The 16506-nt window shown below is 37.8% G+C and overlaps 1 protein-coding gene across 1 annotated transcript in view; it reads right to left on the minus strand.

Moving 5' to 3' along the window:
- MANBA (mannosidase beta) overlaps nucleotides 1–16506 on the minus strand; it is a 121745-nt gene that overhangs the window by 21136 nt on the left and 84103 nt on the right. Inside the window, exon 13 of the mRNA XM_090266350.1 lies at nucleotides 6302–6466. Coding sequence (XP_090122476.1) covers nucleotides 6302–6466 — 165 coding nt within the window. The remainder of the gene's footprint in view (nucleotides 1–6301; nucleotides 6467–16506) is intronic.

A 16506-nucleotide genomic window follows, 5' to 3' on the forward strand; every position in this document is an offset into this window, starting at 1 on the left:
GTGGCCAGTCAGTGAGGCATGTGTGACAGAGCTTAAGAGGGTGTGTCTGGGTATGTCGGCTACGTGGGTCACAATATAACAGGATATGGTAGATGAATGAAAAGTCGAGGCAAGATTATTTTGGAATATTAGAAGAATTAAAGAGGTAAGAGCCTCCAGGGATATCTTTGCAGTTATAAGATAAAGAGAAGATAGGGAAGGATCTCAGTCTGAAGAAATGTACTGCACAGCTTTCTCAGCCAAGATTTTTCTGGAAGTTGCAAAAAAGCATGCTTAGTAGAATGTCTTGACAAGTGGCACTTAGGCAAGTACCATGTTCTCCAAAACAGTATGACAAACTATGAGAAAAAGAACAGGGGTAGGAATGGGAGCAGAGAAAATGGACCAAACAAAGGTTTTACATAAATTAAAAACGATTATTCTAAACGCAAAGGAGCAAGGAGGAAACAAAACTTTTTACGATACCATCTCCTGTTTCTCTTTCAGTCAAGAAAATCCAACACTGAAAAACAAAATAATCCTAATTCTGATTTCTTTCATCTCAGATCCCATCTAGTGTATCAGAAGTCCCAAGGCAGAACCAGCGCATTAGTGCCTCACAGCGCATTAGTGCTAAATTACCAAACAAAACCATCTCCACAAAAACCGGAAACATATAAGTCTACTTGTCCACCTACTTCCTAACTATTCCAAAAGCTAAAAGGTTCAGAAAGAATTATTCTTGTCAGTACTATGAATAGGGTTTTGAGAAAATAGAAGAAAGTAACAGTCATAAAATGAACAGCTGGGAGGAGGAACGCCAGCATGAAAATAACAGCTGAAAAGGTTCACACCACATGCATGCACACACACATGCATACACACATACACACACTAATAAAGAGCATCCTGATTCACATATCAAAACTGAGACACTTATAAAATATTTATAAAATATTGGTTATAAAAAACTAATAAAAATGAAATGTAACACTTTAAAAGGGACAGATGTCAACATTATCTTTAAACTTGTGTTTTATGGGGTAATTTCATACATTACTTAACACATAGGCAAAACTTTCCTAACTGATAAGATTATGATTGAAACTTTGAAAATCTCTTAACCCCTTTTTTTTTCTTGCCTTCTAACAAAGAGTTATTTCTTTGGCTTACAGATTTCTGCTTCAGCTTCCATCTTGGATTTTGCATTTTCAATGTAGAAAACTGATGATGGTAAGCATGAGTCGGGTTAAAAATTGGTACATTTTTAGGTACTAATATGCAAAAATTTAAATGTAATCATATTTGACAAAAACTTGTGATCTATTTCAGATCAACTCATATAACTGGGATTAGGCTCTTACTGTCTCTCTCAGAACTTGAAACAAGTATGCAAAAAAGAAAAAGACAGTTAAGCAATGGCTTTACTATAGTCTTATATAGTTCACAGTTTCATAAAATAAAATAGGCAAATAAAAAAAGTAAAACGGAAACATTCAAATGAAATTATCCAAAACTCAGTTTGATAGTTTTTTGTAAATTAAACATAAATTTTCCACGTATCTCAGCGATTTCACTTATATATTTCTACCCTAGAGAAATTAAAATAAATGCACAAAGATTTATATGTAAGTATTCATAGCAGTATTATCATAAGTCAAAAATTAATAATAATTCAAACGTCCCTCAATTGATGAGTAGATAATAAAAAATGGTGTGTCTCATACAAGATAATACCATTCAGCAAGAAAGAAGAATGAAGTATAGCTATAAGCTACATCATGGAAGGACTTCAAAAACATTATGCTCATTTAAAAACAAAAACAAAACAAATGCAAAAGATCACATATTATATGACTTCACTTATATGAAATATTGAGAAACGCAATATCTATAGAGACAGAAAGCAGATTAATGTTTGCCTGGGTCTGAAGGTGAGGAAGGAGAGAGTGAGTGCAAATGGGCATGAGCAATCGTTTTGGATGTAAGAAGTGTCCTAAAATTAGATTATGGTGACAATTGTAAGACCTGATAAATACAGTAAAAATCATTTAATTGTACACTTAGAATAAGTGAATCTTATGGTGTGTCAATGATATCTCAATAAAGGTGTTTTAAAAATAGTTCAGTAAAGGTGCAAAATGTAACATGCACAGATCTAAAGTGTATGACCCAGTGGCTTTTAACATACATATACACCCATGCAACCAACACACAGATCAAGATACAAAACTTTTTTAGTCTTCCATAAAGTTTCCTTGTAGCCCTTCCCATTTGTAGTTCACCATCCCCCTCCACAGGAATGGATAGCACTAATTCACTTCCTATCATCTTGATTCATTTGGTTCATATCGAAACTTCAGTGTTTCTTTTGCTCACCATAATGTCTGTGAGATTCATCCGAGTTGATGCTAATATCAGTAGTTCATTGTTTTTATGGCTGTGGAGTATTTATTGTACAAACATGCCACAATTCGTTTGTAAACTCTTATGTTAAAGAATATTTTGGTTGTTTCAATTTGGGGCTATTATGAATAAAGCTGCTTTGAATATTATTTTAGATGTCTGTTGACGTATATATGCACTCAGTTTTCTTGGGTAAATAGCTAGAAGTAGAAATGCTGATTCAAAAAGTAAGCAAATATGTAGCTTGGGTAGAAATTGTTATAAAATTTTGCCAAATGCTTAAACAAATTTCCACGACTACTAACAATATCTAAAGTTTCAGCTGTCCTACCTCCTCACCAACAGTTGGTGATGTCAATCTTTTTTAATTTTAGCCATTGTGCTGAAATTACATTGTGTGTAGAGGTATCCTGGCATCGTTTTGATTTGCATTTCCTTAGTTAAGAATAAAGTTGAGCACATTTTCATATACTTACTGACTATTTGGATATCGTTTCTGGTGAACTGCCTGTTCAAGATCTTTGTCCATATTTTAATAGGTTATGTCTTTTTCTTATTGCTTTATAGAAGTTCTTTAACAAGGTCTTTGTCCGTTTTTTAATAGGTTAGCTATCTTTTTCTTATTGCTTTATAGAAGTTATTTATTCTGCATATAAATCTCTTTTAATATGTTTTATTGATCATGCTGTTACAGTTGTCCCAATTTACTTTCCCTTTGTTCCCCTCCACCCAGTGACCGCCCTCCCTCCAGATGCACCCGCCCTCTTTGTCCATGCCCATTGGTTGTGCATATAGTTCTTCTCAACATCCTCCTGTCTACTCCACTCCCTCCTACTGTGCTTCTTAATTCCTGTACCATCGCCCTCCCTTTCCCCCCTTCACCCTCCCTGCTGACCTCCCCCCAAAATGTTCCCCATACCTATAATTCTTTTCCCACGCTTGTTGCCTACTTAGTTTGCCTTTGTTTTGATTCTCTAGCTTCTGTTGTTGGTTGTTGTGATACAGTTTTCATTTTAATGTTCATAGTTTCGATCCTCTTTCCCCTAAACAAGTCCCTTTAACATTTCATATAACAGTGGTTTGCATCTGATAAACTCCTTCAGTTTTACTTTGTCCTGGAAGCACTTCCTCTGCCCTTCTATTCTGAATGACAGCTTTGCTGGATAGAGTAATCGTGGTTGTAGATTTTTGATTTTCATTACTTTGAATATTTCATGCCAGTTCCTTCTTGCCTACAGAGTTTCTTTCGAGAAATCAGCTGAGAGTCTTATTGGGACCCCTTTGTATGCAATTCTCTTCTTTTCTTTTGCTGCTTTTAAGAGTCTCTCTTGGTCCTTAATTTTTGACATTTTGATTCTAATGTGTCTTGGTGTGGTTCTCCCTGGGTCAAGTTTTTTTGGAACTCTCTGTGCTTCCTGGACCTGTAAGTCTATTTCCTTCCCCAAGTTAGGGAAGTTCTACTTCATTATTTTTTCACATAATTTTTCAATTTCTAGTTCTTCTTCTTTACCTTCTGGCAACCCTATGATTCGGATGTTGGCCCCCTTATACCTGTCCGATAAGTTTCTGAGCCTCTCCTCATTTTCCTCACTTCTCGTTTCCTTTCTGCACTGGTTGACTGTTTGTTCCTTCCCTATGTTCTGATTTGTTAATTTGATCCCTGGTTTTCTTGCCCTCACCACTAGTTTCATATGTGTTTTTGTTCATTTCAGCAGGACTAGCCTTCATTCCTTCCCCATCTTGTTTAAGATCTGCTGTTAGGTCTGTAAACATTTTTATAACCAAAGCTCTGAACTGAGCCTCAGAAAGATTACCTATCTGCTGGTCCGTTAGATTAGGTATTTGTTGTTTGGTCAGCTGCATCACCGGGATCTACATCATGATCTGTTCCACCCTGACAGTTTTGGTTTACCTTTGTTTCCTGGGCAGGGCTGTCACACCTCCTACATTATAGGTGGCGGAGGAACTCCACGCACTTGTCACAACCGGGCAACCCTTCTCACCACGCTATGGTGTTTTCTGTGGGGGTAGGGTCCAGTATGGATTCCTGCCGTTCACTCTCTGCTGAGAGACCGGCAACCTCCTCCTCTATCCCCACCCTCTCTGGGCCTCACAGTCCAAGGCAATGGAGGTCTGCTTTCCCCAGCTTTGTAATCACAAGCTGACTGGTCTCTTCTGCAGCCGGGTGTGCTGCCATGCACTTCTCGCCTCCATTTAAATACAGGTGTCTGTGCCTACCGCTGTCCTGCCACTGTTGCCGCTGCTGCCGCCGACAGCACAGCTTGACCTCTCCACCTAGGCTTTGTCCCTCCTACCCCTTCCGACGAGCACCACTTCTTTATTACTTCATAGATTGGACTTCCATTTATTTTCTGGAACTTCTAGTTATTTCTGGTTTTGCAGTGGTTGTATTCCTTCTTAGTTGTGGAGGGAGACGAAGCATGTCAGTCTAGGCCTCCATCTTGGCCGGAATTCTCCTGTGTGTGTTTGCCTCTGTGTCTTAGGTAGAGTTGTCACTCCTGTTACGTTCCAAGGGGCGGAGCCTTAGGTATTTGTCAGTAATGGGTGACCTGTTTCACCACATTGTGGTGCTGGATGTGGGGAAGGGGTCTGAGAAGGAACAATGCTGCTTGCCCAGCACTCACCCCTTTTCCAGGCACCTCTCCCACTTCTGTATGAAATTGGTGCCTCTCTAGCTGTTTTCCTGGCTGTCATTCCCACAGTGGATGGGTCTGCAGACATTGTAGGACCGTGGGGGCGCTTTAAACAAGCAGACTCTGCTGAGAGACCAGCAGTTTCTGTCTCTGCCCCAACCCCCACTGGTTTGCACAGTCAAAAGCAATGAGGCTTGATTTTCTCTGGTGCTGGGACTGTGAGCTGCGTAGTCTGGTGAGGAGCTCAGAACACTCCCCAGGTGTCCCTCCTGACTTTTTAAAATGTGTGTGCTTTCCGCCAGCCTGCCGCTATTGCCACTGCTGCCACCACCACACCGTGTCCTCTCTGCCCTGGCTCGGAAGAGTATTTCTTCTTTATATCTTTGTTTGCTGGATTTCCATGCAGTTTGATTTTCTGAAACTTCTGGTTGTTTCTAGTTTTGAGGTTGTTATATTCCTTCTTAGTTGTGGAGGGAGACGTAGCATGTCTGCCTACGCCTCCATCTTGGGCAGAAGTCTGCATATAAATCTTTTATGAGATATATGTAGTACAGATATTGTTCCCCAATCTATGGCTTGCCTTTTCTCTCTCTTAATGGTGTCATTGATATACAAAAGTCCATAATATTAATGAAGTCCAATTTATCATTATTTTCTTTCATAGAGTTTTTTATGTCCTGTTAAGAAATCTTTCCCTATGCCAAGGTAATGAAGTATCCTCTTGTTTTCTACTAGAAGCTTTATTGTACTATCTTTCACAGATGAATCTTGAATCACTGATCAAATTAATTTTTGCATACAGAGTCACAGTCCACTTATTTTCCCATAAAGATAGCCACTTGATACAACACTGCTCATTGATAAGACCGTTCCCTCCCCACAGTATTGCAGTGGCATCATGTCCACAAGTCAGGTGACTACATTATACATGGCTCTGTTCCTTTACTCTGTTCTACTGTTCCACTTTATCCTTAGGAATTGCTATTGTCTTAATTACTGGAACATTATATTAATCTTGAGCTGGGGAACACTTTAATGCATAATTTTTTGTAGAACTTTCTGAGCTGTTCTCGTAAGAGAAACAAATGCCAAAAATTAACTATAGCAGGTCTTACATGTCAACATACATCTGTTTTGAAGAAGATAAATTCCTTAACTGGTACAATAAAAAATAATTTTCACCACCTAAGGTTTATAAAACTTACACAATCTCTTATGTTAACTTCAGGAACCTTTTGAACTCCAGAATGAAAATGCCTCACCTGAGTAAGGTAAATGGTATCTTTGAACGCGCGCAATGGATCTGTGCTTTGAGGGAGTTTGAAATGAAGTCCAGCCTGAAGAAGCATTTCATTGTTACCATTTTCATGATGTTGCCGGTGAAGCAAAAATCTGCTTTCATAAGACCAGTCCTCTTTAGATGAAACCTTTGAGTAAAGAATAAAAGGTACAAATTGGAAAATTAGGAGGTAAAACTACTTTTCTACACATTTCTCACAAACTTTAAAAGTACTTTACACATTGGAATAACTTCACAGATGTTTCTGCCATCATATGTGTCATGGGTGAAAGACGAGCCTTGTGCAAAGTTGAATCACAAAACCAGGATTTGCACCTATACCCTCCCTTATTCAAACCTAGAAAATTACATTTTGGTATTGCCATTAAAAGTCTTGTCTTAGCAAATATTATTTCTTTTTAAAACATTAGTTATGTGTGTTTTTAAATGTCACTTTATCTATTTAAGTAAATAAATTTTCAAAACTGAATAACATTCTGGACGGAAATCAACATTCTGTTAAAACTGTCAATTCTTTAACAGAAATAAAATACCACTATTAAAATTGTAAATGCTTTAGCACTTGCTCATTTGTTTCTCAGCAATTACTAAATATATTTGAAATGTTTAATTTTGATATAGTTGAAGATACAAACCAAAAAGTGATTCTCCTCTTCCCTCAAATAAATCTTTTTTTAAGCCAGGCATAACTTACACGATCTCTCTCTTATTCCTTTAATAAGTTATCATCAGGTCAAAGTAAAAAAGCAAAAACAAAAAATAACCAAAACACATTAGTAGTGTCCTTTTACAGAAAAAAAAAAAAAAGCAATAATTCTGGTTTCTAGGTCCATGATGTAATGTACTATTAGCATTTGATAAGGATATAACTGGTGGCTACATCTGAAAATATCACTTTTAATCTAAGTGACACACAGACTTTGAAAAAACATATTCCGCTCCCTTCCCCAGAAAACCCTAAAAATTAAAAAGTTTAAATCCCTGTTCATCAAATGTGACTTATAATTCCCAGCACTGCACAGAACAATCACCTTAAAAGGAAAAAATTATTCTTTGGGCATTTATTTATATTTAACGTAAGTGATGTACATTAGCCATATTTAATGTGCAGTTTTTCAAAATTATATATATTTTTCAAAACTGTTACCACTAGAAAGTTTAGAAAATACAAATTACTCCTATTACTTATTTAAAATACAGGTATTAGTATCAGTCATCTGTACACATCTGAAATGTACATTTCTTTACCAATAATCTTTTTTTGTTGTTTTATTTTGTTTTTCAAGTATATTTTATTGCTTATGTTGTTACAGTAGTCCCAACTTTTTTTGCCTTTGCTCCCCTCCACCTAATACCCTCCTTCATTCCAGCAATCCCACCCCCGCTTAGTTCATGCCCATGGGTCATGCATATAAGTTTTCTGACTTCACCCTTTCCTATATTATTCTTAACTTCCCCCTGTTTACTTTGTACCAACCAATTATGCTTCTTAATCCCTGCACCATTTCCCCATTTCTTCCCCTTCCCCCTCCCAGCTGATAACCCTCCAAATGATCCCCATACCTATGATTCTGTTCCTATTCTGGTTTGCTTAGTTGGATTATGTCTTTATTTTTTAGATTTTGTTGTCATTTTAATATTCATAGTTTTGATCTTCTTTTTCTTAAAAAATCCCTTTAACATTTCATATAATAACGGCTTGCTGATGATGAACTCCTTTAGCTTCACCTTGACTGGGAAGCACTTTATCTGCCCTTCCATTCTAAATAATAGCTTTGCTGGATAAAGTAATCTTGGTTGTAGGTCCTTGCTTTCATCACATTGAATACTTCTTGCCAGTCCTTTCTTGCCTGCAAAATTTCTTTTGAGAAATCAGCTGACAGTCTTATAGGCACCCTTTTGTAGGTAACTTTCTGTTTTTCTCTTGCTGCTTTTAAGATTCTCTCTTTATCTTTCTGTAAGAGACTCTAGGTCCCTTGGGATGGATGAAGAAACTACTCAGACACTCACCATCTGAGGAAGGAAGGGAGGGGTTTTGCTCTGAGGAAAATCACCCTGGTTTCTTTATTAGCCAGGGTTTCTATCTACTTTCCACACATGGAAATGCATAAGGAAAATATGCAGCCCTTCCCCAAATGGTAGGGAATGAAAGGGAAATGCAGATTAATACAGGGTTGAAACATCCAGGTATTTTACACAAGGTCAAAAACATTTCCTCTTACTTAATCGTTCTGTTCTTCACATTTTACTGACAAGGATTTGAGGCTATATGGAGAAAAACAGAGCAGGTTCCCTTTTCCTTAAAAGCCACTTTGTATTTCTATTCTATTCTATCTTTAAAATCCCCCAGAGGGTGGGATTCAGAGCAAGCATGAAAGATAAGAAACCTGATGGTTAAGACCCAAGTTCCCGTTTTTGGGTGGGCTCCACACAGCAGTCGTCAAAGATTTTCAAACCACACCTGCCTGTCTCCCACATCTTTCACCTTTGGCATTTTAATTATGATGTGTCTTGGTGTGGTCCTCGTTGGGACCAACTTGTTTGGCATTCTCTGTGCTTCCTGGACTTGTATGTCTATTTCCTTCACAACATTTCAGAAGTTTTCCTTCATTACTTTTTCACATAAGCTTTCAATTTCTTGCTCTTCCTCTTCTCCTTCTGGCACCCCTGATTCAGATATTGGAACTTTTAAAGTTCTCCCAGAGTTCCTAAGTCTTTCCTCATTTTTTTCAATTCTTGTTTCCTCATTCTGTACTGGTTGACTGTTTTTTTCTTCCTTATGTTCCAAATCATTGACTTGAATCTCGGTTTCCTTCCCTTCACCATTGGTTTTGTGTGGGTTTTCCTTCGTTTCATTTAACATAGCCTTCACTTCTTACCTTATGCATTTGCCATACTTAAGCATATCTGTCAAGCCTGTGAGCATCTTTATCACCAGAGTTTTGAATGCTGTGTCTGTTAGGTTGGCTATCTCCTCGTCACTTTGTTCTCCCACTGGAACCTTAATCCATTCCCTCTTTTGGGCCATACTTCTCTGCCTCCTCATCATGACAGTCTCCTGTGTTTGTTTGCCTCTGTGTCTTAGGTAGAGTTGTTGCACCTGTTACATTCTAAGGGGTGGAGCCTTAGGTATTTGTCAGTGCAGGGAGACCTGTTTCACCATGTTGTGGCACTGTATGTGAAGGAGGGGTTTGAGAGGGAACAATGCCGCTTGACCAGCACTCGCCCCTTTACCAGGTACTTCTTCCATTTCTGTATGGGACTGGTGTCTCTCTAGCTGTTGCCCTGGCCGTTGTTCCTAGAGTGGGTGGGTCCGCAGACATTCTAGGACCATGGGGGCCCTTTATACAAGCAGATTCTACTGAGAGACCAGCAGTTTCTTCCTCTGCCCCAACTCCCAGTGGTTTGCACAGTCAGAAGCAATGAGGCTTTATTTTCCCTGGTGATGGGACCATGAGCTGCACTGTCTGGTTAGTGCTAGGAGCGCTCCCGAGGTATCCCTCCTAACTTTTTAAAACGTGTGACTGCACTTTCTGCCAGCCTGCTGCTGCAACCACTGCTGCAGTCATCCCTTCCTCTCCGCCCCTCCTACCTGTCTGGATGAGTATTTCTTTTTTATTTTTTTGTTTGTTTGGACTTCCATAGAGCTCTATTTTCTAGAACTTCTGGTTGTACCTAGTTTTGAGGTAGTTTTATTCCTTCTTAGTTTTGGAGGGAGATGCAGGGTGTCTGCCTAGGCCTCCATCTTGGCCAGAAGTCAATCAATCTTTCTTTTTAAAAATGTTTCTTCCTTTTTATTTTTTTAAACATTTGATGGCAGATTTTTAAAAAGATTTTATTTCTTTTTAGAAAGAGCAGAAGGGAGGGAGAAAGAGAAGGAAAGAAACATCCATATGTGAGAGATACATTGGTCTGTTGCCTTTCTCACACCACTGACCAGAGACCCAGCTGCAATCTAGGTATGTGCCCCAACCAGGAATTGAACCAGCAACCCTTCAGTTCACAGGCTAGTACTCAATCCACTCAATCCACTGAGCCACGCCAGCCAGTGCATTTCTTCCTTTTTAAGTCTAAAACACACCTCTGTACCCTCAGCTCTCTCCTTCATTAGTAATGATTTTAATGTACCCCATAATCAGTGAACCTAATGTGTTATGTGGGAAACTTTCTACCTCCTTATAGCTGTGGTTTGGCAGTGTTGTAAATTTCAGCTATAACACTATTACCGGAAGGAATTATAAAATCCGAGGTGAGGTTCTAATTGCTTTAAGAATACTAACCCAATAAATCCTCATATCAGCCATGAGTAGGCAGTATTATCATCCTATTTTACAGATGAGAAACCTAGCACAGAAAGGTTAAATAGTTTGCCCAAAATTCAAAGCTGTTTGTGCAGTCTAGTTCTAGCCTCTCCCTCTTTAAACCTAGATGCATCTGAACAAAGAAAAACAAAATAGAACAAATCATATGGCAGAATAACCTTGATGAATAGTAACAATAGCTTACATTTTATGGGCTCTCACTAATGTGTCAATATATTAACAATCTTTACACATGATCACATGAGCATGCACACACACAGTTCTAAGAGATTATTTGCTACTATTAACCCCAGTTTACCAATAAGGACACTGAAACTCAAATTGATTAATTTTTCCAAGGCAATATAGCTAGTGTGGAGTAGTTTAGGATTCAAATCCAGAACTGTCTATTCCAAAGTCCAAGCTTCTAATCACTGTGCAAAATTATAACTGTCTATTGAAAATATGATTATTTTACAAAGAAGTAATGTGTCCCACACTAGAGACATTTTAATATTTTTGTTGACTACACCAGAAAAGCTCTAAATAAAAAAGCCAATTTTTTAATGCAAAGTTATTCTTTTGGCTTCCTTTATTTTTGTATTACTTTTTCAAATCCTCAACTAAGCAATGTCACTTGAAAATAGGCAATGACTAAATAAAGGGTTCATAATGAACAGAACTTCTCTTCATTTTTCCCTATTTTAAGATACAGTGTTGAGTACCTTTGAACATCATCAGACATATTATAAGAACAAGGCAATTCTGTTATTTTCAGGAAGTGAATAGAAAATGCTGATACATTTATGGAAAAGGTTTAGCAATTTCTAAAACCTTTCTGAAATGTAGTGAAAAAGAGTCATTAGCTTTGGAGTGTGATAAGTTTGAATCCAGATACATTATTTACTCTCTAGGACTATAGATAGAACTCTCAATCTCCAGTGCCTTGGTTTCCTCCTGGGCCTCCGTCAAAGTAGAAAGAGGGTGGATTACTGTTGAATAAAACAATGGGCACCTGGTACACAGCATCTGTTTGGTAAATATTTTTGCTTCTTTCATGCCTCCATTTCCATTCTCAACACTTGTTCTTACCTGAGTCAGGATATTGAATTCCATCCTCCTTCATTTTTAAATAATAGTATTCCCAAAAGATTAGCCCCCCAATATGAGATTAATAAAAAACAGGGGCAGGACAACAAACTAAGCTTATAACATTACTATTAAAGCTAAAAGTGCAATACAAGTTTGACGTAGAAGCAAGTACATTTGTGTTCAGATGGTGAAATTGAGGAAGATTATGAAATAGTTTTAAAACTTTGTGGTTATTTTACACAAGTGATGGGGAAGGGGAGCCAATAATTACATGATCATTTCAATAAATGAACAAAATGCATTAGACAAAGTCCAATACCATTTCACGATATAAACAGTCAACAAACTAGGAATATAAGGGAACTGTCTCAACTCGATAAAGGGTATCTATGAAAAACCTACGGTTCATCATACTAAATAGTAAAAGACTAAAATCTTTCACCATTAAATATAGAAAGGGGACAAGGATGTTTGATTTTACCATTTCTGTTCTACGTTGTACCAGCGGTCCTAGCCAGAGAAATTAGGCAAGAAAAGTAAATAAACGGCATCTGAATTGGAAAGAAAGAAATACAACTACCTCTACCTACAGATGGCATGCTCTTTTATAAATAAATCCCTAAAAATTTAGAAAAAATAAAAACTATTAGAGCTAATAAATGAGTTCTACAAGGTTACAAGACATAAATTTAATATACAAAAAAAATCAATTCTATCTTATAACACTAGTAATGAACAATTTGAAAATGAAGAAAACAATTTTATTTACAGTAGCACCAAAAAGAATAAAATATTGGCCCTGGCTGCTGTGGCTCAGTGGATTGAGCGTTGGCCTGTGAACCAAGTGTCACTGGTTTGATTCCCAGTCAGGGCACATGACTAGGTTGCACGTCATGTCCCCAGTTGGGGGCACGAGTGAGAGGCAACCACACAGTGATGTTTCTCTCTCCCTCTCTTTCTCCTTTTCCCTCTCTCTAAAAAGAACTAAATAAACAAAAAAAACAAATAAATTATTTTTAAAAAAGAATAAAATAGGAATAAATTTAACTAAAGAAGTATAAGACTGGTACAATAAAAACTATACTATTAAAGAAGATATCACATGTTCATGAATCAGAACACAATATTGTTAAGATGGTAATACTTTGCAAACTGATCTACAGATTTAATACAATCCCTATCAAAACCCCAGCTGGCTTTTCTGCAGAAACTGGCAAAGTGATCCTAAAATTCATATGGAAATGCAAAAACACCCAGAACAGTCAAAACAATCTTGAAAGAAGAACAAGATTGGTGAACTCATACTTCCTGCTTTCAAAACTTACTGCAAAGCTCCAGTAATCATGACAGTGCATACTGGCATAAAACAGACATACAAATCAATGAAACAAAATTGAGACTCCAAAAATAAATATTTTCAGAAAAAGGGGTCAAGAGAATTCAGTGAGGGAACTAATAATGTCTTCAATAAATGTTGTTAGGTCAACTGGCTATTCACATGCAAAAAGATAAGCCTGGACACCTACCTCACACCATACAGAATTATTAACTCAAAATAGATCATAGACCTAAATTTTAAAACTAAAACTAGAAGACAAAACTGATGTAAACCTTTGTGATCCAGATTAGGCATAGCTTCTTAGATACAACACAAAAAGGACAAGAGATAAAAGAGAAGATGGATAGACTTCTGGCCAAGATGGAGTCCTAGACTGACACACTCCATCTCCCTCCACAACTAAGAAGGAATACATCTACCGCAAAACCATAAATAACCAGAAATTCCAGAAAATAAAGCTACATCGAAGTCCAACATATGAAGTTATAAAGAAGTAGTGCTGGTCCAGACGGTTAGGCGCAGAGAAACCGTGGTGGAGAGGTCAAGCTGGGCTGGCAGTGGCAACTGCGGCAATGGTGGTGCGACGGCAGTAAGCACAGACTCCTGTATTTAAAAAGAGGCGAGAAATACTTGGAGAGCACCCCGGCTGCAGACCAGACCAGTCGGCTTGTGAATCCAACACTGGGGAAGACAGACCCCCTTTGCCTCGGACTGTGAAAGCTGGAGGGGGTGGGAATGGAGGAAGAAGCTCCCAGTCTCTCAGCGGAGAATGAACGGCAAGAATCCATACTGGACCCCCACCCCCACACAAAATACCACAGCATGGTGAGAAGGGTCACCCAGTAGTGATGAGTGCATGGGGCTCTGCCCCCTATAGCGTAGGAGGTGTGACAGCCCCGCCCAGGAAGCAAAGGTAAACACAAAACTGTCAGGATGGCACAGATCATGATAGAGATCCCAGTCACACAGCTGACCAGACAACAAATATCTGATCTAACAGATCAGCAGATAGAAAATCTTTCTGAGGCTCAGTTCAGAGATTTGATTACAAGAATGCTTACAGACCTGACAGCAAATCTTAAACAAGACAGGGAAGAAATGAAGGCTAGTCCTGCTGAAATGAACAAAAACACATACAAAACTAGTGGTGAGGGCAAGAAAACCAGGGATCAAATCAACAAATTGGAACACAGAGAAGGAACAAACAAACAGTCAACCAGTGCAGGAAGAAGAGACGAAAAGTGAGAAAAATGAGAAGAGGCTTAGAAACCTATGGGACAGCTATAAGCAGGCCAACATCTGAATCATAGGGTTGCCAGAAAGTGAAGAACTAGAAATTGAAAAATTATGTGAAAAAATAATGAAGTAGAACTTCCCTAACTTGGGGAAGGAAATAGACTTATAGGTCCAGGAAGCACAGAGGGTTCCAAAAAAACTAGACCCAAGGAGAACCACACCAAGACACATTAGAATCAAAATGTCAAAAATTAAGGACCAAGAGAGACTCTTAAAAGCAGCAAAAGAAAAGAAGAGAATTGCATACAAAGTGGTCCCAATAAGACTCTCAGCTGATTTCTCAAAAGAAACTCTGTAGGCAAGAAGGAACTGGCATGAAATATTCAAAGTAATGAAAATCAAAAATCTACAACCACGATTACTCTATCCAGCAAAGCTGTCATTCAGAATAGAAGGGCAGAGGAAGTGCTTCCAGGACAAAGTAAAACTGAAGGAGTTTATCAGATGCAAACCACTGTTATATGAAATGTTAAAGGGACTTGTTTAGGGGAAAGAGGATCGAAACTATGAACATTAAAGTAAAAACTGTATCACAACAACCAACAACAGAAGCTAGAGAATCAAAACAAAGGCAAACTAAGTAGGCAACAAGCGTGGGAAAAGAATTATAGGTATGGGGAACATTTTGGGGGGAGGTCAGCAGGGAGGGTGAAGGGGGGAAAGGGAGGGCGATGGTACAGGAATTAAGAAGCATAGTAGGAGGGAGTGGAGTAGACAGGAGGATGTTGAGAAGAACTATATGCACAACCAATGGGCATGGACAAAGAGGGCGGGTGCATCTGGAGGGAGGGCGGTCACTGGGTGGAGGGGAACAAAGGGAAAGTAAATTGGGACAACTGTAACAGCATGATCAATAAAACATATAAAAAAAAGAGAGAAGATGGATAAGTAGGACTTCATCAAATTAAAAATGTGTTTTCAATGATATCCTAAGTAGTAGAAAGAAAGGTCCCAAATCAGGAGAAAATATTCACAAATTATATATCTGCCAAAAACATATCCAGAATATATATATCTTACCATTCAATAATAAAAAGACAAATAATCTAATTGAAAATGAGCAAAAGATTTGAATATACATTTCCCCAAGGAAGATATATAAATGAACACCAAGCACATGAACATATGATCAACATGATCAGCCAAAGAAATGCAGATTTATTGTAAATATAAATGTCCAGGGAAATGCAAAAAAAAAGAGGAAATGAGACATAACAAGTATTAGCAAGAATGGGGAAAAATTGAAAGCCTCATACATTGTTGGTGGTAATGTAAAATGGTGCAACCACTATGGAAAACAGTCTGGTAGTTCCTTAGAATGATAAACATAGAGTTACCCTATGACCCAGCAATTCCACTCCTAGGTATAAACTTAATAGATGTTCACACAAAAACAGGTATACAAATGTTCATAGCAGCATTATTCATAAAAGCCAAAAAGTAGGAATAACACAAATATACAACAAACGGACAAACAAGATGTGGTATAGCCGTACAATGGAATATTATTCAGCAATAAAAAAGAGTGACATATTAATAAATGATACAACATAGATGAACCTTTAAAAATGTATGCTGAGTGAAAGTAGCCAGTCTCAAATATAATCATATATTTTATTATTACAATTATATGAAATACATAGATATGCAAAGCAGATTAATAGTGTCTAGAGCTGGGGTGGAAGGGACAGAAAAAGTGGGGAATATTAATGGATAAAGAGTTTCTACAAGGGTAATGAAAATGTTCTAAAATTAGGTCATGTGATTGCTGTACACCCTGGGTACATATTCAAAACCACTAAACTGAACACATTAAATGGGTGCCTTATATGGTCAGTGAATTATATCTCACTACACTTGTTTTAAAAAGAACATACAACTCTAAAACTGAATCCATCTATGAAACTGAATCCATCTATGAAACTGAATCATCAGGAACAGAGAAGTGAAATGACATACTGAAAATGAAATACACCCATATGAAGAAAAAGGAGGAGGAAGAAGAGGAGGAACAGAAGCAGAAAGAAATGAAATTAATGATATGACGTGATAACATTAGACAAAGACTTATGACATTCATTTCTCTTGCTGTATTAAACTATCCTGTTCTAAAATCTGTACATGGTTTTTAAAAAATTG

The sequence above is a fragment of the Furipterus horrens genome, unplaced genomic scaffold, assembly GCF_987537825.1.
Source record: "Furipterus horrens unplaced genomic scaffold, mFurHor1.1.pri manual_scaffold_2, whole genome shotgun sequence".
Taxonomy (NCBI): Eukaryota; Metazoa; Chordata; class Mammalia; order Chiroptera; family Furipteridae; genus Furipterus; species Furipterus horrens.